Source organism: Tauraco erythrolophus, chromosome 1 (genome assembly GCF_009769465.1).
Source record: "Tauraco erythrolophus isolate bTauEry1 chromosome 1, bTauEry1.pri, whole genome shotgun sequence".
Classification (NCBI taxonomy): Eukaryota; Metazoa; Chordata; class Aves; order Musophagiformes; family Musophagidae; genus Tauraco; species Tauraco erythrolophus.
In genome coordinates, this window is record NC_141465.1 from 125,999,881 (window position 1) to 126,022,829 (window position 22,949).

The 22,949-nt window shown below is 41.9% G+C and overlaps 1 protein-coding gene across 2 annotated transcripts in view; it reads right to left on the minus strand.

Annotated features, from left to right (window-relative positions):
* Positions 1-2,491: 2,491 nt before the first annotated feature.
* Positions 2,492-22,949, minus strand: part of FAT3 (FAT atypical cadherin 3) — a 335,564-nt gene continuing 315,106 nt past the window's right edge. Inside the window, exons 22-27 of one of the 2 annotated variants that reach the window (XM_086614212.1) lie at positions 14,292-14,445; positions 12,585-13,240; positions 10,301-10,414; positions 6,546-6,605; positions 3,733-3,768; positions 2,492-3,111 (exon numbers count right to left, since the gene is read on the minus strand). In XM_086614212.1, coding sequence (XP_086470338.1) covers positions 2,492-3,111; positions 3,733-3,768; positions 6,546-6,605; positions 10,301-10,414; positions 12,585-13,240; positions 14,292-14,445 — 1,640 coding nt within the window. The remainder of the gene's footprint in view (positions 3,112-3,732; positions 3,769-6,545; positions 6,606-10,300; positions 10,415-12,584; positions 13,241-14,291; positions 14,446-22,949) is intronic. The other variant, XM_086614215.1, reaches the window with a different exon arrangement.

Genomic DNA, 22,949 nt, shown 5'->3' on the forward strand with positions numbered 1-22,949 from the left:
ATGACAAGTTTGCTTCATAACTAACTAGGGGCTTGAACAGAGCACATTGCATAATGGATAGAAGTGTCTCATACTAAAACTGAGTAGGAGCAAACTCTATGTAAACTGCAGACCGATGCTAAGAGAGTATTAGGTTCTCAGGAAGTCATACCAGCTTTAAAAGTGCAGCTAAATTTGCAGCTTTGTTTTTCAAACTGAGATGTTCCTACTCTTCAAGAGACATCAGTCTAATTGCATCTGCTTTCCTGCAACATAGACTTCATGAACAATGCAAGGCATCCTCTATCTGTGCCTCTAAGCTTGCCAAACCAGTTCATGGCTGATTGGCAAATCCCTCAGTTCCTTGCAATTGCAATACAAATTTCTGTATTTTTTTCCTTCTTGAAAACATGGGAGTAATAGAAGGGAAAAGGGGTCGAAATGTACCATGAGCACATTCAGAATATATCACTGTTACAGAAGCATGTTTACTTTGAGAAGACCAAGTGACATTCATAAGTTCAATGGACAGGAACTATTTGCAGACAAGTACTTGATAATACTTCTATGTGCAGTACATGGTCTTTCTAGAAGAAGTTCAGTCAATTTATTCATTTACCTGTATAATGAGCAGTTTTCTAGTGAAGAATTGCTGCATGATCCCAAAGAAAATATCTACATCAATCTTTCACAGCTATTTGAGCTATTGGAGGGAAGCAGCAACATACAGTACCTACACCAAGAATTTTAGAAATCCTGTTTTATTAAAAGTGTTACAAGCTGCAATTATTTAAATTACATTCTACTAATGATTTCTTTGTGTAAGCACTCCCTGTATGTCAAGAAATGGCCCACAATTTAATTTTTGAGAAACTCAAGTCAGTCAAGAACATGCCCTGGAATACAACTGCTGAAACTATTCGATTAAGATGTTTGACCAAGAGATAGGACATGGAAAGCAGCAGAGGAAACCTGTTAATGAATCTGTTCATCAGTAACAATGATTTATGTATTCAATAGCTTTTCAGAATGACTGAATTATGCCATGGAAGGAATGGATGACACCCCAGCAGTAATACAGACTGCAGACTCACATTCGCTGTATAAGATAGACAGATGCTGTAAAATGCAGTGGTAAAAACATTTTCGTAGTGCTGAGCAATGGGTATGTATAATCTGCTTTAATACATTGAGTGAAAATCCCATATTTCCATATTGCACTTAGCTGCTCAGGCCCAATCAGTGTGAAAGACTGTTTACTCCAACCAGGCTGAGGGAAGCATAAAAGCAGACTGATGCCATGGTTTTCCTCAACCCTCAAAGACATTTTGAGGTTTGCAAACAACCTTTGGAAGTTGTCAAATCCTACGAAATCACACATCCAGCGGAAAATCTAGGGCCAGATCTTTGGCCGTAGCCCATCCGTGTGGTTCCACCGAGTCAGTTTACAGCAGCTGAGAGCTCATCCCATAAACTCTAAGGATGGACATTTGCCAAATGACATTAAGCTAACCATTTGCGGTTACAGCAGCATTATATGCAACTTAATTGCATTTAATTTTACTGCAATAATTGCAGCACGATGACTGCTGTTAAAGAGGCGATTGCCCAGGCAAGGAATTCCAAAAAAATCAGCAGTGCTTTGTAGATAGTTAGGTTTCCCGATGTTTTCAGATAAGTGTTCACATTGCATACAGAAGTCAAGGGAGGTTGTGCAAATGCAGCTGGGGCAAAACTGGGCCACTGCCGAGCCAAACTCTGACACTTCTAGAAGTCCTCTCTCAGGTGAAGTTATGCACACGCACCTGACAACCGGTTTCAAAGAAATGGCAACCAAAGTAGGCCAATTTGGAGTGAATATACGCCGTACACATGTTGCTCTATATGCACACAAAGTAGAATGAAGTATTACGTAACAAACAAAAGTATAGATAAATATTTATGGACAAATGACTGGTTGTTTCTCTTTGACAGGTCAATTCGTAAATGCTGTTTTTTCAGCCATCTGACGTGTTGTACACAGCAGCCTCAACGATCAATTGCTTTCACTCTTTTGCTGACATAAAATTTCATGCAACAGTGCATCTTGGAATGATCCATACCAGTTCCTTAATACTGTGGGGAGATCATAACACTGTAACACTTTTAATAATACGATACAAAAAAAAAAAAAAAATCGAACTTGGGGGAGAGAAAGAAATTATTTAGCAATTATTGTTTCCCCCTGCCTCAAAAGCTGAGTTTTACTCTTAGTAATAAATAGAAGGTACACATTCTCCAGATTGTCTGTAACAATTTTGCAATGTATAATACTTAACACAATTGGTCTCTTCGTGACTGCACATACAGTATCATTTCTGAACAAGTTAATAACGGGTTATACTGTAGTTTTGCCTTGCCCAATATATATAGATACACCTTCAGCAAAATTTCTTCTCAATATTTATACGATTAATTGGACCAAATGACAAAAAAAAGAAGAGGAGGAGGAAGAAGAAGAAGGGAGCTTCCTTTACACTTGCGTCTGATGCTGGGTCTCCACAAATGGAATGTGAACATTTTCTAGGTTGAGTTCCTCCACGCTTTCATAGTCACTCATGGCTACTTCGGAGTCGTCAAAGCCACAGCTGGCTGAGACATCAGAGGAGGAGGCATCTAGAGAGTTGTGCAAGGATAAGGGCACCTTACCTGCACTAACGTTTTCTGTGTTCTGGCTTGGGCCAACAGCAAAAGTACTAAATTCGTTCCCAGTCTGAGACCCTGCGGTGTCCGTCTCATTGGGGAACTGGTGAGGAGGGAGGTATTGGCTAGGGTGGAAGTGCGGCCGTCGCCTGCAGTCGGGGCTGAGCGTACTTGCCATGGAGACCGGCTGCGAGGGCGGGAGGGTTTCATATTGGTCCGGATAATCCTCTGGAAGAGGTGGCGGTAACTGGTCCTGGCTTAAAAACTCCTCTTCGTGAGGGGGAGGGTAGTCGCTGTCGATGTCGTAGCCACCAAGATAGTAATCTGTTTCCAGCTCTCTGGTACTGCCGTGATGAGCTGAGCCTCCATCTGCTGTCTCAAAGTTGGGCACCTCCTCAATGTCGGACAAGCGAGCACTTGGCATCCAGTCAGAAGTATCCCAATGATACGCTGCAGCGGGAAACAGAAGCACAGCGCTCCGTTAGGATGGGGTTGTTAACGAAAACCAAGTGTCTCGCATGCACTCACATGAACAGCGCGTTCAAATCACAGCATGCGCCACCCGCCATCGACACAGGTCAGCCATGCTCTGACCGGAGGGGCAGGGGAGGAGGATAAACTGTATCACATGATGCCAATGCAAACAAGCAAAGAAACAAAACATGGCTGCTCTCAGGTATTTCACTTTTTAGGATGCTACTGGGTTGTATTAGGAACCGTGAGTCCAAGAAATCAAAATGACACAAATCTCGGAATTAATTCTTTTCACAGTTAATTGAAAAAAACCCTATAAATGCAATCGGCATGCTTATGGTATCACATCTAGTCTCCCCTTCCACTCTAATGACTTCATTTCAAGAAAGAAAGTGTGCAAGCAAATAATCTGATCGACTGAAAATTGAATCCTGAAACAAAAAAAAAAGCAGCTGGCTATTCTCATGCAGCATTTGAACCCAACAGAATTCAACCAAAAGAGGACACGTGAAGCAGTTCAAGAAAAAAACAGATCAAGTCAGTGCCCAGCCCACCCTAGCCCAGTCCAACAGGCAGAAAGTGTCTCAGAAAAATCACCTCTGTTGTAGTTCTGTCCTTGATCCATAACAGACACTGTCAGATACAAAGTGAAAAGTAAAAACTGGTAACTCGGAGCTTGTTACCAGCAGTTTTACATGTGAAAACACAAAACTCTGCATGCATATTTCTAAAGTACAGCTGCCTCGATGTCGTTTTCATAGGATTTTCAATTGTTCTTTATTTTAGCATATGAGATAAGCTTGCCCAGTCTAATGCAGACATACATAAAGAAATTATTATGTCATGTATATTATATTCCTTTTCTATCATATCTTCATTATTTACCCTCACTGAACAGATATGGAATTACATTAGAGCTGGAATTCTTAATACAAAAAGGGCTATCTACCATATCTACGGTTTATAATTGCAAAGTACATTTCTCTCTCACTTGTTCACTTTGAAACAGAAAAATAAGAATCTACCATTCTCAGGGCCGGTTCAAACAAATCTGGGCCCACCTGGGCTCAGATACCATGGTGATGGGCACGGTATAAGAACCTGAATAGAATAGAATACAAAGCCATTTAATGGGGCCGTCAGCTACAATGCCTCACAACCCCACACCCACCTCCCACCTGCACTGCCATGCTAGCCGGTGGGGAGGGAGGCATTCCAGTATGGAGAGGGTGCAGGGGTGGGGGAGAGAGCAAGGAGAGAGGTTTTATGTGAGACAAGAGCGGGGAATAAGCTGCAGCATTTTCTAGATGAGATGCTCTTGTTCAGTCACGTGTTACTGGGCTTCATGCAAGAAGTCACTGGGCAAGGTCTCTGGACTGCACTGCTGGAGGAGGTCTGGTCAGACAAATAGACCTTCATGGCATTACAGCACTTAACCTCTGGGGCTCAGCCACAGACGAGGACAGAGAGGACTATTCTCTAGGTCTCCATCTATTAACATCACTCTTGCCCATGCTTGTCACATGGCGCATGTGGTGATGCTGATTTGTTCGTTAGCTCAGTAGCCAGAGAGTAGCTTTCTACCTGCTCTGTGTGAGCCTGGGTTGAGGAGGGTTAAGGCTACTGCAGGTTTAGCAGCAGTGTCTGAACCGGCCCTAACCACTCTTCTTCTTCACTTCGCTCTCTTTGGTAAAGTGGATTTTGCTGTCTTTCGGTCAGTGTAATGACATTGCACCCAAGATGCGTCAGGTTCCTCCGAGCTGTGTGGTTTCAGGATCCAGGAGAACCTCACTAATTTGCTGACTCGCACAACCCAGGCAGCTCCCTGGGGAAGGAGCCCCATCCTCCCGCGGCTCTGCGGCAGCGATTCTGCCCGTCATGCACCAGGAGCTGCGGTGCAACTCATGATTCATCGTTTTCACCAACTCTTCTGCAGAGCATCCAAGCTTCATAAGTCTCATATAAGGAACCGGGAAGTGAGCAAAGCATTTGCAAAGCATTCAGTGTCTTGAAACAGCTGCCAGACTTGCTTTTTCTGACCTGTAAAGCATGATGGGGAGCCAATGTGTTTGCTTAAGCTTTCCTTTAGGAAGGCAAGGCCATTCACAGTGTCTGTGCTTTATTTTCAACATTTTTTTCTTATGTTTGAGTGGGAATTTCTTTTTTAGTTAACCTTGTCTAATTAATTTTATTTTTTTATAAAAATGGCACTCTTACATTTCAGGAAATCAGTAAATACTCTATAGACAAATACTCAAGTGCCATCACCAGCTAGGAGTGAAAAAGCTTATCAAAACCATCATGACACTAGATCAACAAAAAAAAAATCAGTTGTTTCATAAAAGAAATTACTAGATCACCTTTAAGCATTATGCAGACTGGATTGGCTGAAGTCTGCAAAATCTAAAGTAAATTTGATAAAGACAGATGAAATTTTGAAGTTGTGGATAACTTGAGTTGATGTTGAGTTGACATTTTCCCAAGGATAAGATAAATGTTGTATAAATAAATAAAAGTAATGTTTATACATCACATTTCCTCAGTGCTTTACAGAAGAGATATTCCTGTTTTACACATAGGGAAACCAATTCACTTGTAACATGATGTGCCTGAGGCTACCCAGGAAGTCTGTGGTAGAGCTGAGTGTTGGGTCCTTGGATCCGACTGCCATGCTCTATTCAATGGGCACATCAACCCCAGGGGAAAGGCAGTGGCAGGCAGACTGTCTTGCTGCGTGGCATCTATGGAATTGTGTCTACACGTCTTCTGACATTGTGTTACCTGGGAGAAACCAGCCGCCTGCCTACCACCACTTTGCTCCTTTCCATGTGGTCCTGTTGGAGTGCATAGCCCAGCCTTACTGCAGCCTGGGATATTTTACAGCCTTCCTGTGTCTTTACATGTTCCCCAGTCTCTGCAGCCAGGATAATCTAAATGACTTGGCTCCATTATCAACCTAATCCTGTTTTCTCTGAAGGCAATGGGAATAAGCAAGCAAAAACATTGACTTGAACAGAAGAGGATGAAGACCTTGACACCTTTTCTACCACTTCCAATTACCCACACGTATTTTGTGGCATATCATAAAATGACAGAATCACAGAATCATAGAATGGTTTGGGTTGGAAGGGCCTTTGAAGTTCATCTAGTTCCAACCTCTCTGCCATGGGCAGGGGCACCTTCCACTAGATCAGGTTGCTCAAAGCCTCATCCAACCTGGCCTTGAACACTTCCAGGGATGGGACATATCACTAGTGTTCTTGTGTTTGCTGGTGAACATGCTGATTTGCAAATCGCCATCCCTGCCACAGGTTTGCCGGTCAGTGTAGATTAGTGAGGTTCTGCTGGAATGTTTCACAATGAAAACAGGAAGCATTGTTGCATAACAAGAAAGAAAAAAATTTAAATACCTTCATTTTCTATAGTGTCAACTACATTGTTGACAAGCTGTATGACAGTCACTATGGAAGCTTGCAGGGGAGGGAAGGCAGAAAATAAAGGGAGGGGAAGGACAGCTTCAGGTTAGTATTTAAAACACACATGATATGTTACCACAATAAATTCTCTCAAACAGACAGAACTGACATTGAAAAAAAAAAAAAAAAGGCTGCCAACCAATGCATGATTTATGCAGTGGATTGCAGGACATTTCATTTCAGAGAATTCCATACATTTTCAGAGTAGTAATAAATTCCAAACCAGCATTTCCAGAAAGGCATATGGGATGATGTGTATCACCTCATAAATTCAAGCAGACTGGCCAACTGATTCAATTAACCAAAGCAGTATCTTGTCTACCTGACAATAATTCCTAATTCATTCTTGCTTAAAGGTCTCCTGAGACAGAGCCATGTGCTCCAAGGGATCATTATCTTTTAGACCATCACACCATCTGAAACGGTGCTAAGCTCAATCTATTTCCTAAGAGGAATGTTTTACTTATTTATCGTTTGTGCTGTGCCATGTAATACCTCTGGGACATTATGCAGGACTGCTACAATTAGGAGGACGCATCCAAGTAGATTTGGTTCAAATTTTGATCTGTGTTGGACAGAGTATATTCACAAATGCTTTGTGTGTTCTCTGCAGGTGTTTTACTAAAACATAATTTTCCCTATATTATAGAGGTCTATAATTAATATAGACAGTGCAATTGTTTAACGTAGAGTCAAACAAGCCTACAATGTGTGGTACTCCAGATAATCTGCATTTTGGACCCACAAACACCCCCACCTTTGAGGGCCTGAAATAAACCCCACTAAAACCAGAGGGAAAGTTCTCCTTCAGTGAGTACTGGATGCGTCCCTTGTCCTTTGTCTTTAATGATGAGAACACCAATCACTTTGGAGCAGGCTAAGAAGGAGATCGGAAATGTTGGGCAAGACATTTTTTTTTTTTGTTTCACACAGCCAATAGACTTAGAGGTCATAAGAAACATGTGTAACAGTAATTGTGCCATTCAAATACATGTTGAATATTTTGATGTCTTTGTTAAATTTTGGGCATGGGATCAAGGATCTCATCCCATTTCCTCAGTCCTTGTGAAGGCTTGGCAAAAAGAGCCTTGATAAACAAAGAAATCATATTCTATGTCTATGTTGAGCATGTTTATGCCATCAATAGCATTGGTAATTGTATGAGTTGAGACTTGCATTGGCTAATGCATAATGAACATTATGGAAAAATAAGTGACTCCATGTAACTAGCTGCTGTGTGGCTGGGAAAAGAGGTGGAGGGCAGTTTTAAACTCTAAGAGGAGAACAACTGAGAATGAAAAATAGAAGGTCAAAAATCAGGGCCAGCATAGTCTTCATTGGAACCAAGGGCTGGGTCTACTGGGAACTGAGCAGACCCATGTTCATGGAAAGGAGGGAAACTTCTGAGTTTCCCAGGCAGATGAGTGCAAGAGAACACCCAAATCCATCATTGCTCGTGGGGTAAAAACTGGTGTCAACAGCAGTTCCTTGGACTTCCTTCCCAGCACAACCAACCATTGGCCTGTGGTGAAACGGTAACCTAAAAATAAATTTTTGCTACATCTCCCCATTTGAAATAGCTTACCACGGAAAATCGTAACTTGCCTTTCAAGTGAGGTGTCAAAACATTATTGCTAAGAGTGGGGAACTTTAAATTTGTGGCTAACAAAAATTTTTTGTTTTGATCACAAAAATACTGCTAACTACTCTCAGCAACACTACGGATGCCGAGCAATTTAAATGCAGTACAAATAAGGTGGATAAATAGAAGTAGGCTCAAAATCACACCCAAAAAGAGTTTGCATAGTGAGGCAACCCCTATTTGACCCAGCAAAAGAAGGCTCCAGGCACCGTGGAGAGGGTGAGCGGAGGCTGCCTGCACCTGACACAAACTGAACCGCGTAGGGCTGTTCGCACCTTCAGCGGGATGCGACTCAGTGCTTTGCTGGTGCAAGAGAGGTTTCCCCAGTTGGAAGCGATTAACCAGTTTCAGAAGACTGTGTCGGCACAGCCATTTGTACAGCAGCGTGACACAAGCCTGCCCCCACCGCTAGCCACGCGGGCACCTGGCAGCAGTGCTCCTGGAGCCTCTGGAGGAAGGCGTGTTGAGAAGGAGCAGCCTGCCCTGTCTCCCCAAGCACTGTGGATGCTGAATTGCATTTGTTGTTTCACTGACAACCTTTTAACCTTTGCAGGGATGTGAAGCACAAAGAATTAAAATGACAAGAAGGAAAAGGATTTATGGCTTCAAGAGGGATATCCATTAGCCCTTATGTACATGTACGTATATGAGCACATATATGCTTCCTTAATGCCTATATTTTAGGCTCTTTCACTGCAAACCTTCCCTGCTGCTTCAAGAAAACCAGAGTGTGCAGTCTTGCATTGACCTCTGCAAACGACTCAGATGATTTAAGTTTCTTCCTTTGCTTTCCCCGAAGATATGGATTTGTTTAGACCCTGAACTAGAATTGTTCTCTCTAAAGGCTGTATTTTAAACGCAGCTTTCACAAAAAATGAGCGAGCACAGAAGGTCCAATCGAGCCTCAGTGGGTACTGTGTCACTGATTTAAACGGGGGCAGGATCAGATGGTTGAAAAGCCTAATTAGAATTTGGGAGATATAAAAAGTAATCATGTACAATAAATGACTACTTGAATAATTATTCTGATAATAATTATAATATAAATACATATTATTAGAATATTAATAGTTCTATTAATTCTTCTAAAAACACTGAAGTTTTTTTCTGAGGTGTGAGCGCAGAAAAGCACTGAGAAGCTTGACAAAAATACCCATGTTTCAGCCACAGCTGAACCAAAAGGAACTGCAAGTGCACTTTGCTTTAAGTACCTTTTCCAACACTTAGGAGTACCTAGGGAAGAGCTGCATGACATGACTGAGGAACTGAGTCTCCAGACAGTTCATTAACTGGTGGCTGAGGAAACTAAGTACAATTTCTTTGTGCTAATCTTTTTCTGTGTATCTGAATGAGGTTTCCCTGACATCCATCATCCCTCCTTGGCAGAAACATCTTGCCTTTTCTCAGACCCACTGCTCAACACACATGGGCTGTAGGAACAAACGTTTGCTCAGACTTTGTAGGCCCCTTTCAGGCTGTGTATGGGCGTCCCCATGTCACCCACCGAGATAACGATGTAGGACATAAGAGCGGGCAATGAACATGTGCCGAGCAAGGATTTAATGGTGCTCTATTGTTCCCTGAGCTGTGATTTTAAGGGAGAGGCCAAGCCACCAGTGACTGGCTCATCCGCTCATTGCTGCTGCTGAGCACCAGCAGAGTTTTTTTGGGGACCATGAATGAAACCTGGCAAACGGCACAGAAATTCCCTTTAATTTGATTGATGAAACATGAAAGCCAACCTCTTCTAAGAGTGAAAATTATAGAAATTATACAGTTTCATTTGCAACTTATATCTTGGCAACGTGACTCTGCTGTATCGCACTTCTAATTCACTGTAAAGCTTGGTACTGATACAACAGCCCCAGGCATCAAGATCTTAATTATGTTCCTATAATTTAAGAAATGGACACAAAGTGAGGGTTTGAACTCTCTGACTTCTAGCATCATTAAAGGGTTTCTAGATGTCACCTAAATGTTTTTAATGTTAGAATGAGAGTTAAATAGCTTTGTCCCCAGCATAACAAATATGAAAACCATTTCTTACCATTATCATCACCAGAATCAGACTGGAAGGAGCTGAGGGACTGTACTTCGGAGTTGCTGCCTTTATTACTTCCTGCAAAACAGGTCACTTCTTCAGCGTCATCAACCCCTTTACCTTCATTGACAGCAAAAACAAAGCAAAATGGTACTCTCTAGGTATGCATATTTGTCTATTTATACCACAGAGCCATTTAAATCCTGCCAACAATATAAGTAATTGTATTATTTATATAATTAAAATTATTTCCTTCAGACAGAGGAAATGATCTATTAGTCAAGAAAGCAGCTGCTGAAAAAACCTAGACTTTCAAAGCCTTTGAAGCCCAAAGCATCTTTCAAGTGGCTGACACCACTGCAATCATGAAAGAAACATCTGTATTGAGTATTGCCTTTTTAGATACCATGTAGTCTCAGCAGCAAAGAAAATGACTAAAAATGTGGTATAAACATCTTCTACAAAAGATTGCAGTTACATTTATCTTTACTGTCCATTTCTGAATTTGAGAGCCTCATTAAAGGCTCATTCAATGCTCAATAAAGTTATTGTGCATCTTTTTATTCATATCAGTGGCTCTTGTATCAGATTTTAATGGCTCCACCACTGACATATAATAGATTATACTTCAATATACGTTGCTTTTCATCAGGAACGTTCAGTCTTGATAACTCTTCTACAGTTTAGAAATGTAACTGCAGCCTATGATACAAATTCTCATGTTATTAAACACACATGAGCATCAACTACAAATCATATGAATGATAATAAGGAACACAAAAAGTTATACTCCATCATAGCAAGCACTGAGATAGATACCTGAGCTAATTACCAATGAACAAGCTGAGGTGCTGCAAACACATACGTATAGCTGCAAACACGTACGTATAGCTCTCCACCTGCTAGCTGCAGGTATTTCTACCCAGCGTGGGGCACCTTCATATGGTAACAGCTGATTTGCTCCTGCTAAGAAGCGGGATATGTAGTAGACGGAGTGAGTGCTGCAGTAACAAAGCTGCTCTGCTTCCCACTCCTTGACAGCTGAGTTCCATCTCCGTGGCATAGCCTCATGCTGTGTAGAAATTCATACACACACCAGCACCATCTGCAGCAGAAACACCCAGGAGCATACAGAACAGAGCACGTATTGGGGCTGGCATGCTGGTGCTTTCAATCAGCAAAACTATATTTAATGGTTAAAAAGGTCAACCGCAACATAACTGTGAAATACAGCCCAAAGAAATGAAAACTAATTCCTGTTTTTCACTAGAAGACTTTAGCCAATGTGCTGTCTTAAATGAAAATGTGCAGGACAGGGCACAGGTATGAAGCAGTGCCAGAATCCTCTCTCTATTCCTCAGATCCTATTGCCTAAAACTATAGGACTATGAAAGTTTCTTGATCATGCAGTTTTATTTGACAGTTTTAGTTAAAGCTCTGTTTCAATGGAGTTGAAGATGCATTAGGAAAAACTACTAAAAAGAGAAAACATCATTAAAAAAAACCCATATACTAAAGCAAATATTTCCCAGTCCATATGACATGTTCTGACTTGTAAGGATACACAACGTAGGACCATAACCCCGTCTCAGCAAACTGGTATTTCCTGCTGTGACAGTATACGTGAAATTTGTGGTATATCCAGCAACTTCTTCAGGAATGGAGGAGGCACTGTGTTACCAGGTGAGAATCCATCAGAGCATATCTAGGGTAATTGTGGCGATCAGAAATTTTGTGATCACTCTGATAATGAATGCGGATGGGAAGGCAATGGACTAAAAAGGTGACCCTATAAGTAGTGCATGATTTGCTGCTTCATTTCATAAGCACTGGAAGTAGAGAATATTAGTTCATTTGTCCCTCTTGCAAAATAGGATTGCTTCTTGCAGAAGGTTTAAAAGTTTTTAATTCCCTTGGGAGACAAAGTGCCCAAACCTAGCAGAGTTTATATTTGAGAATTCTGCCCCGTATTATTTTTTTCCAATAGAAAGATAATTGCACTGTATCATTTGAAAAACTAACGCTCAGAGCACTTGCTCACATGTGCTTTCTGAACAAGTGAAACATAAACGTGTTTAGTCATACTTAATACACGGCAGTAGAGGTCTTGTATGCCTGCTGTTAATTACATCCTTTCAAAATGAAAGCAAATTACTTCTTGGAGAAATGTAACAATTGTTAAGTGTACGAGGTTGGAGCATTAAGAGTACCTGTGCCACTGTACCTGCACCCTGAAGACAACCCTTACCTATGGCAGGGAAGAGTTAGAGCAGCAAGCAGTGGTACTTACTTTCTGTCCCAGCATCCCATGTGCTCTTCCTGATGGAATCGCAGTCGGAGCGACAAGGAGATACAGCGGGCAGGTTTGGAGCTACGCTGCACACCACTACCCCCCGCCTGGCCGTTAGTATTCGAGGGGACTCAGGGTGAAATGTTGTCATCTCTTGGTGCTCCACTCCAAGCCCATCCACTATCTTGTCCAGGTTATTCCTCGAGTCACTCTGGAAGCACGGAGTGTAGGCCATCGGCCTCACTGGGACCTGCGGAGGCCCAACCTCTTGGTAGATATTTCTGCTGTCTCCACTGTTCCTGATGTTCTTGAACTGGATGCCGTTGCTCTTGTTGAGCAGGGCAGCAGTAGCCGGATCCTGTACGAGTGTGATGTTGTTGCGGGAATAGTTCTTCCTGAAAACTTTCTTGCGAAAAATGATAAAGAGGACGATCAACACAAATATGACAAACAGGACCACAGCTATTCCTATCAGCTCCTCCTTGCCGACGTATGAATGCCCAGCTTGTATATTGGGAACCACCACGGGGCGAAGACCACAGTATTGCCCCACATAGCCAGGGGTGCAGTTACACAGAAATGAACCAAAGATGTTGACACAGGAGCCACCATTTTCACATTCTTCTCTTTCGCACTCGTTGATGTCTTCCTCACACCTTAAAAGAAGAAAAGGAGAATTTTCAGTTTGGAGAACACCTAGCAAACAGCCCAGCTTGTACGTGATGACTTGTCTTATCAAAGTGGTATCAGTTAAAACCTTGTTGGTGCTTGGCAAACGATCTTATTATTATCATATTATGTATTGATATTTAATTTTTTCTACAGCTATTCCATGGCTTTTTAAGACAATAAAATGGAAACATCAAGAAGGAAATAAGAGTTTAAAGCATCTCATAGGAAGAGGCTTCTTGACCCTTACGAGGCTCACTGAATGTAATAGAGAATCTCAGCCTTTTTATATTGTTTTTGAACCATCTCATGGGATTCAGTACAAAATATTAGGAGGATTCAAGGAGAAAACAGTTAAGAAAAAATATCATTAAAAAAATCAAAGTACTTTTTTAGAAGAGAAAGATATACTGACTCTGTAAAATTATTAAGGGCTGGAGACAAAATAAGTAAATATTAGAGAAGCAGGGGATAAAAAAGAACAAGAACTTTAAAGAGAGAGAACTGGAAAGAAGAAGAACTGATCAAAAAAAAAGGCAGAACGAAAAGTACAAACAGTAGACAAACTAGATGAGAAAAAAGCATGTTGATGGGCAGGTCAGTGGATTTTCTGTTTCTACACCAAATGTATGATCAAGGTGAGAATTTAAAACAAGGAATGCAATAAATTAGGCTTTTATGTCAGGGCTAAGGCGACTAAATAATTGATCAATTTTTAAAAAAAGATTGCATAGCAGCTTCCACAGGCTTTATGGGATTGCTCAAAAAGCCTCTTAGGCGTGCATATCTCAGCGAAAACTGACTGGATATAACATCCTGAAATAATAATTTAGGATGCCAAGTTCAGAAAAGCATTTCTGAACATGCAAGCCTCATGGATTTCTCAGCTGTCATTACCTTAGATTTGAAATAAGCACTAAGTTTTGGGTTATTTTTTGCTAGATGAATCATAGCTTTTGGGTACAAAATGCCTGATCAAAAAGCCCACCATCACTGAATTGAAAAGCTCCCATTGCCCACCTGGACAGGGTCACTTACGTTACTCCTGTCAGGCCGTTTTTGCAGTTGCAGATGAAAGCGTTGCCGATGGGATCGCACGAGCCTCCGTTCCGGCAGGGATTTGGGAAGCAGGCTGTGATCTCTGACTCACAATTCCTTCCTGTAAACTGGGAGAGGCAATTGCACTGGTAGCCTGGGAGGTGAGGGACACAGAGAAACAAATTAGAACTCTACCACAGTTTCTATCTAGAAGTAAGGGGATCCATTTGGCTACTTCACTCCAAAAAACAAAAACCACTGTACTATCAGGGAAAAGGGTTGTTTATACTCATTCCGGTATGTCTGTGTGGTCCACACTAATGCCAGTCGAGAGTTTGTTTATTTGGGATGTCTGGACAATTGGAGCTCATGTCTACAGCCAGGGACCAAAGTAACCAAAGTACCTGCAGCCCAGACCATCCTGATCATCATGATTCAGATGAGAATAAATGTCATCCACATACAAATTTAGTCACAAGAAATATTCTAGATCAAGGATGCATCTCTCAACATTTTTGAAAATACAGACCATATTGCTGATAGCAGCAGCCCACACTTCAGTTGGGGCTTCACTGAAGAACAAATACATGAGCTGAGGCTTTTCCACATCTGCCATTTACAAGGACGACACAGTAGGGATGTGACAATAATAAAACACTTGAAAGAGCTAATTAACACTTTCATAAAGCGCATCATCCAGGCATGAACTATAAACTTCATAATATCATCTGACCTGGGCAATGTCGGCCCTAATCAGAGCTGATTATGTGCAGTGTGTGCTATTAAAAGACTGATTAATCACTGGCTGCAAAACATCAGGTATAACTCGACTCAGGTGGAGGGGAACCCTGTCGGGGATCAAAGTCCTACTTCCATGTTTCTTGCCAACAGAGGAATCATAGAATCATTTAGGTTGGAAAAGACCCTGAAGATCATGCCAACTTCCAGTCAACTGGGACCTTCCCAGTTAGCCAGGACTGCTGATAAATGACGGCAAGCGGCTTGGTGAGCACTTCCGCCAGCTCCCTCGGTACCCTTAGGTGAATCCCATCTGGTCTCATAGACTTGTGTGTGTCTAAGTGGTGTAGCAAGTCAGTAACCATTTCCCCTTGGATTACGGGGGCTTCATTCTGCTCTCTGTCCCTGTCTTCATGCTCAGGGAACAACTGGTCTTACTACAAGAGACTGAGGCAAAGAAGGCATGAAGTACGTCAGCCTTTTCCTCAGCCTTTGTCACTGTGTTTCCCCTCATATTCAATAAAGGATGGAGATTCTCCTTAGCCCTCCTTTTGTTGCTAATGTATTTATAGAAATATTTTTTATTGTCTTTTACGGCAGTAGCCAGATCAAATTCTAGTTGAGCTTTGGCCCTTCTAATTTTCTCCCTCACGACATCCTTGTAGTCCTCCTGAGAGGCCTACCCCTTCTTCCAGAGATCATGAACTCTCTGTTGTATCCTGAGTTCCAGACAAAGCCAAAGTTCAGCCAGGTTGGTCATCTTCTCTGCTGTCTTGTCTTTCAGTACATGGGGATGATCTGCTCCTGTGCCTTTAGGATTTCCTTCTTGAAGAATATCCAGCCTTCCTGGACTCTTTTGCCCTTTAGGACTGCCTTCCAAGAGACTCTGTCAACCAGGCTCCTAAACAGTCTAAATTCTGCCCTCTGGAAGTCCAAGGTACCAGTTCTGCTGACCCCACTCCTTACCTCTCTAAGAATCAAAAACTGTCATTCCGTGATCACTATGCCCAAGATGGCCTCTGACCATCACATCACCCCCAAGCCCTTCTCTGTTCATAAACAACAGGTCCAGCAGGGCACCCTCCCTAGTTGGCTCACACACCAGCTGTGTCAGGAAGTTATCTTCCACACACTCCAGGAACCTCCTAGACTGTTTTCTCTCTGCTGTATCATATTTCCATCAGACATCTGGTAAGTAGAAGTCCCCCATGAGAACAAGGCCTAGCGATTGCAAGACTTCTCCCAGCTCCTTATAGAATATATCATCTGCCTCTTCATCCTGGTTGGGTGGTCTATAACAGACTCTCACCATGATATCTGCCTTGTTGGCTTTCCCCCTGATTCTTACCCACAAACACTCAACTCTATCATCAGCATCATTAAGCTCTAGAAAGTCCAAACACTCCCTAACACTCAGGGCTACCCCACTGCCTCTCCTTCCTTGCCTATCCCTTCTGAAAAGTTTATTGCCATCCATTGCAGCACTCCAGTGTGCAAGTCATCCCACCACGTTTCCGTGATGGCAGCTATATCATAGTTTTCCTGCTGCACAATGGCTTCCAGCTCCTCCTGTTTGTTGCCCATGTTGTGTGCATTGGTGTAGATGCACTTCAGTTGGGCTGTTGATCCCATCACCTTTTTGGGGGAGAAGCCCTAATTCCTACATGACCATTCTCAGATGCTTCCGTGGTTTCTAACATATCAATAACCCTTGTGTCTTTGCTGCTGCATGGATCTCCATCTCCTACCTCCACTGAGACAGCAGACCAAAAGACCTTCCTAGCACATCAACCCTCAAACACTGGCGTGCAAGATGAACAACATCAGAGTAGAAAACAGTTCTTAAATCTACCAGTTCACTCTGCCAGGTATCAAATGGAAAATTTCTTTTTTTTCTCTCCTGTGACTTCATATGGCACAATGCCATTAATAAAAAATTTTATTTAAGGTCACAAAGAAATCCAGTGAGACAGTGCACCTCTTTCAGTTGTGAACTGGATATTGAAATCTGAGTGCTTTTTCACTCAAAAAGAGAAAGGAACATGTAGATGGTGAAAGCCAGGAGATGGCTAAGGCAGTCCCTGTGACGGAAAGACTCCTAGATTAGAGTTGTTGAACGAGCAAAATTTTCCTGGACATCTGTAAAATACTTTGGATGATTTTTGTACAAAAAACCTGCAGGTTTTGGCTGGGGTAGAGTTAATTTTCTTCACAGTACCTAGTATGGGGCTGTGTTTTGGATTTGTGTGGGAAACAGTGTTGATAACACAGGGATGTTGCCATTACTGCTGAGCAGTGCTCACACAGAGTCAGGGCCCTTTCTGCTCCTTATTCACCCCACCAGTGAGTAGGCTGGGGGTGCACAAAAAGTGGGGAGAGGAGACAACTGGGACAGCTGACCCCAACTGACCAAAGGGATATTCCATATCGTATGCCGTCATGCTCAGCATATAAAGCTGGAGGAAGAAGAGGGAGTGAGGGACGTTCAGAGTGATAGTGTTTATCTTCTCAAGTAACCGTTACACGTGATGGAGCCCTGCCTTCCTGGAGATGGCTGAACACCTGCCTGCTGATGGGAAGTAGTGAATGAATTCCTCATTTTGCTTTGCTTGTGCACACAGCTTTTGCTTTCCCTATTAAACGGTTTTTGTCTCAACCCATAAGTTTTCTCACTTTCACTGTTCCAGTTCTCTCCTCCATCCTACCAGGGGGGAGTCAGTGAGTGGCTGTGTCGGGCTTAGTTGCCAGGTGGGGTTAAACCATGACGAAAACTACTTACACAATCCAAATATCCCAAACAGATGGGTAGGCAAAGTTCAAGCTCCACTTACGGGGTTCTCATACTTACTGAACACAGCATATTAAGCAAGTGGAACAAAGAACTTTCCTGACATTAATACTGCTGGAGTTAGAGCTGAAATGGTTGAATGTAACTCAATTCAGTGTCAAAATTATTAGAGATCACGCTGATGTAGCTGAAATATCATCCTTCAGTGGTTAGCTTTTCAAACATATTTTAAAAAACTTCCTATATCTATACATCTGAAAAAAATAACTTATTTTTAAAGCCACTGTTCTAGGAAACAAAGCAGGAATTTCTAGCACAGTTACAAGGAAAATAATTTCATGGAAACAACATGGAAAAGCTCAGCAGAGACATGAGGCAAAAGCAATTCTGCATCAAGACTCCCACATCTTTTATGCCCTATCCGTTTCAATTCATCTTGTTCAGTTATTCTAATTGAATTCTTTCACGAGGACAGGCTTTAGAACAAACTTGGAATCAGACTTGCTGGCATTTTCAGTCAACAGTCCAATGCAATTTAATTGAAGATAAATGAAACAGATACTCAAATATCACACTGTTTCATTGTCCTGCTACAAAAAGGGAGATAGAAGCACTGCTGTTTTCAAGGTTGCAAAGTTAAGAAGAGAAATGATTCAACTTTGGGGATTTCTAGAATCATATCTGGTCAGCATCAGCAAGACAAGATTATTTTTTGGTGTTTTATACATATCTCACTCCGACAGTCTAAACAACTTTCTGGACCTGTAGAGATCTGGGACTGAAGAAACACAAAACTGTGTCTGCACCAGGCATTGCATTTTGATGCCATCTCTGTGAAAGATCTTTTGTTAATTGGCAAAGTAGCTGATCTAGAAACACTGTAGGTAGAAATCACAGTATGAATAAATAAGGCTGTTTCAGTGCTTCATTTTATGACTGAACAGTGACATCTATAGTTGAAAAATCTGCAGTAATGTTTTATATATTTTTATGGTCTCAATGAGTTTAAGTGAAATGAAAATGTTCAATTCAAATACGAAACATTTTATTCATAAACAAATCTGTTGCCTTATATAATAGCAGAATAGATGTGTTCTATTTGCTAACTGATATTTTAAACCTACATAACTTTAAAGTGATTTTAAAAAACAACTTTTGGCACCTAAGTTACTAGTTGCCAATCATTTGTAAGACAAAGCCTTGGAATCACTTTCTTTTCACGTATTCTGTTTGTTTCAGCTGATTAAGTTCTGGGTTCTCAGTCTGTACCATATTCTGTTACATTTATCCACTGCAGAAAAACTTAGGAAATATTGATTTGGTAAAAAAAATCATCCTTCCATCACTAAGTATAACAGCAACATGGATTTATTAATTAATATTGTTGCTTATTGTTTATATTAAAGATGCACTAACTTCAATTAACATTTTATACTGAGGAGATGAAACTGAGTGCTTCAGATAGGTCAGAGCTCTATTGGGCAATGTATGAACAAGACCACAATGTAAAGAGTGCATCTGAAAGCCCACATTTTTGACTGAGTTTGATTTAATGATGGTGGAACACAGTCAGATATTAGAAGACTGAAGTATTCAGCACAGATTCTAAGTCTAGGGATCAAAGTTAGAAATAAAAGAGGCAATAAAACAAGACAGTATTAAATTACAATATTTATCACTGACTTTTCCTCCCATTGGAAGCACTGCCATACACCTGCCGACTCTGAGCCACTGGCAAAAGACACAGCACTTTTCCGTGACACACATGCTCAGAGCTGCAGAGCATTCACTCAGGAGGTCTCCAACACAGCAAAGCATATGTTGAAATTCATGGAGTAGGGAAGTGAAGAGCTGATAAGATGGCTCAGTACACAGCATATATCAACTCAGCCAGCAGACTTGCCAGACCTTTTATGCTTCTCCAAACCTCTCAACAGCAGCTGCAATTTTGCCCACTACTGCACATTGTAGCCACATGGCCATGGGCAAAACGTAACCGTAACAAAAACTCTTTTGGTCAGGAGTGCATCCTACACCTAACAAAGAGTTTTTATTATATTTTAATATCCAGGTAACGTATCATGCATTTCTTCACATCTGTTTAGCACAAGAATAATAAGCAAATTTTCCATATTTGGAAAAGAAGTTGTAGATGCCCCATCCCTGGAAGTGTTCAAGGCCAGGTTGGATGAGGCTTTGAGCAACCTGGTGTAGTGGAGGGTTTTCCTGCCCATGGCAGAGGGGCTGGAACTAAATGATCTTTGAGGTCCCTTCCAACCCTAAGCATTCTATGATTCTATGATTCTATATCTAAGGACAACAGCTGAAGAAAAGGCTAAGTGCTCTGTTCTTTCCACAGAGGATGAAAAAACCTGCTTCTGTTCACAATGAAGACACTGGAAGTCTCGGAAACTCATCAACATTTAAGATCATATAGTCCATCTGGGTTCCCTCCAAGAGATATGAATGTTTCGTTTTGCACACTGATGCTGGAAAACGTTGATCTGCATTCTCCAGGGCAGCAAATTCTGTGATGTCACCACTGTATTTCTTTGGAGGGAACCAGTGGAAAAACATAGAAAGTTCTGGTAAACACATCTGCAGTGCTGCTCGGGTGGGGCCACAACACCCTCAGCATGTGCCACAACACCCTCAGCATGTGCCACAACAGGCTGTACCAACAGCTGACCTAAGAGCAACAGCAGAGCTATGAGCAATGATTTAGCCCTTTTAGGCTAGATGTACATTGGCAAGCCCTGCAGAGCAATGACAGTGGGTCTGTGGAGTAAAACAGTCGGTGCTGAGGACCCAGCACCCTCAGTGCACACACTTCAGGGTGTTAGGATCATGTTAGCTGCACTACTGGTGCACATCTTCTCGCTCAGCACCATCCAGCGGGACGCCTGGTCCTTCCCTCCAAGATCTCACCTCTCCACGGCAGGAACCAAAGCACAGTGAGAGGGGATGATCAGAAGATTCATATCAAAGTTCATTTGTGATCTAAACCATTATGTAGACATGGCCCTCTCCTGCTTACACACAGTCTTGGGCTTTCTGTTTGTTTTATCAGGCTTCTCTCATGCTCGTCCACTAATCTGAGTCCCCTCTATGTAGCTGAGTCTCGCCTTCTTGCTTTGACTCAAACAGCTTCTCTTACGGCCTTGTTGGCATGTCCCTGCCCAGAGGAGAAGGGATTTTTCAGCCCAGACCTTACCCAAGAGCAACATGCTGTAAGCGAGGACACTACACAGGCTTCCTGCCTGTACCTATGTTTGCTTGGCACTTAATAAGCAGAGACATTGGCAAAAGGCAGGCACGGTGCCATGGGCAGATGGGATGCCGTAATGCAGCGAATGTCTCCGTTGGTAGCATTGCCAGCCTGAGCATCTGAATGTCTGTCTATCCTCAGGTTTACTTGGCTTTATTAAAGAGGATGCTCCGAACTGCTGCCAATTCTTTTTTTGAACATGTGTATGCTCCTGTTTCTATCTATCACATGCAAGAGGAGCTGGCTGGAGCTGTTTATGTTACATGCTTTGGCTTTTGCATTTGATCTCCCCATGTAGTTTCTTTCCCTTCTGTGCACCTAGACCCGACAAACTTGATGTCCAGAAACAGGCCTGCCCTTGGCCCTGCTCACATAGCGTTGTATGGCAAGTTCATCAATGGGAAGAACTGAAGGTAAAGAGGACCTCTCCCAGAATTTGTATTTTAATATTATCTGGTTTATGGACATACCAAGCCAGCTTCACGCACCTTCAGCCATACATATTCCTGCCACTTCAGATTTAACTTATCTGTCTTCAAACAGATGATTGCCTCTTGCCACTAGCTGGTCCGAAAATGAACCTCTTTGTTAAACTAGTGCTTGCTATGAAAGGATTGGTGTGTATGTGCTTTGAAACTGGGAATTTAAATCCAGATGTCTAAAAGTATAGCTATAAAAAAGAGAACCCCCCCCCAAATTCTAAAAAGCTTCTAAAAAATTAACTGATGTGCATTTGGTATGCTCACATTATGGCACGTTGGTTTGTTTGCGTGTGAGAAAAAGCAAGATCAAGAACATAAGTAAGACCAGGTCAGTTCATGACTACGGTATTAACATACTCATTTTTCCCTGATGTCATTCTTATTAACTACCTAATCCTCAAAAACATCTGTGTGTTAATGTTGCCAACATGCTCTAAAACATGTATTAAAACCACTATCTAAATGATAGGCTGCATTTTTCCTTGCCTAAAAAAAATAAAAAAAGAAAAGAAAAAATGAGGGGAAAGCAATGACTTTCTGTCCTCACACTCTGCCCACAGTCCTTGACTCAGGAGATATTTCTGCTCGAATGCTTCATGTTCAAATAAAATTGCCTACTCATATAAGCCATTTACTTCAATCAAAGCCAGATGTATATAGGACTGATCAAATTAAAAGAAAGTAACTATACTTATAATTACAGGCTTTACAAGCACCAGGTTTCTCTCTGTGGTTAGAAAAGTTTGGCGTGGTGTTCGGATTTGATTACAGTAGAGCTTTCTATTGCTGTGATTATTCATGCAGATAGACATACATTTGCTATTGGCGGATCTGGTAATGCCATTCTATTATTAAGGTTGTGTGACATTTCCCATTTTAAGACCTCATATTCAGCAGCTTATAGCTCAACCCCACTTTAAACACTTGGTTGAATCTTCTTGGGAAATTTCAGTCCAAAGAGCCAAGCTGTTTCTGAAAGTCACGCTGTTTGTCAGGCTTCAAAATGCTAACAAGTTTCTTTAAAAATAACTTTACTGACCCATACTTATGGGTAGGGACTGAAAAGTCTGGAAGAATGTGGCCTATATTTCAGGGCTGTGGTTTCCAGTGTCTCCAAGAAAATTGTCCTAAAGCCATATATAGCAGAAGTGTCTCTGCTAGGAGTCTCTTGAGCTGTCAGACCGGGTGAACGCTCTTCCCCCTTCCCCAGCCCTCTTTAAGCATACATGAGATCTTCCTGCAGGGTCCCTGAGCGTACAGTACCCTCTCTTTAGCCACCGTCAACGCTGGGCATACACTGTTGCCGTGGGACTTGATCTGGACTCATGGGAACACACGGGTGCAAGCAGAAGTTCATGCCATGGTCGCTGGATTTTGAAATA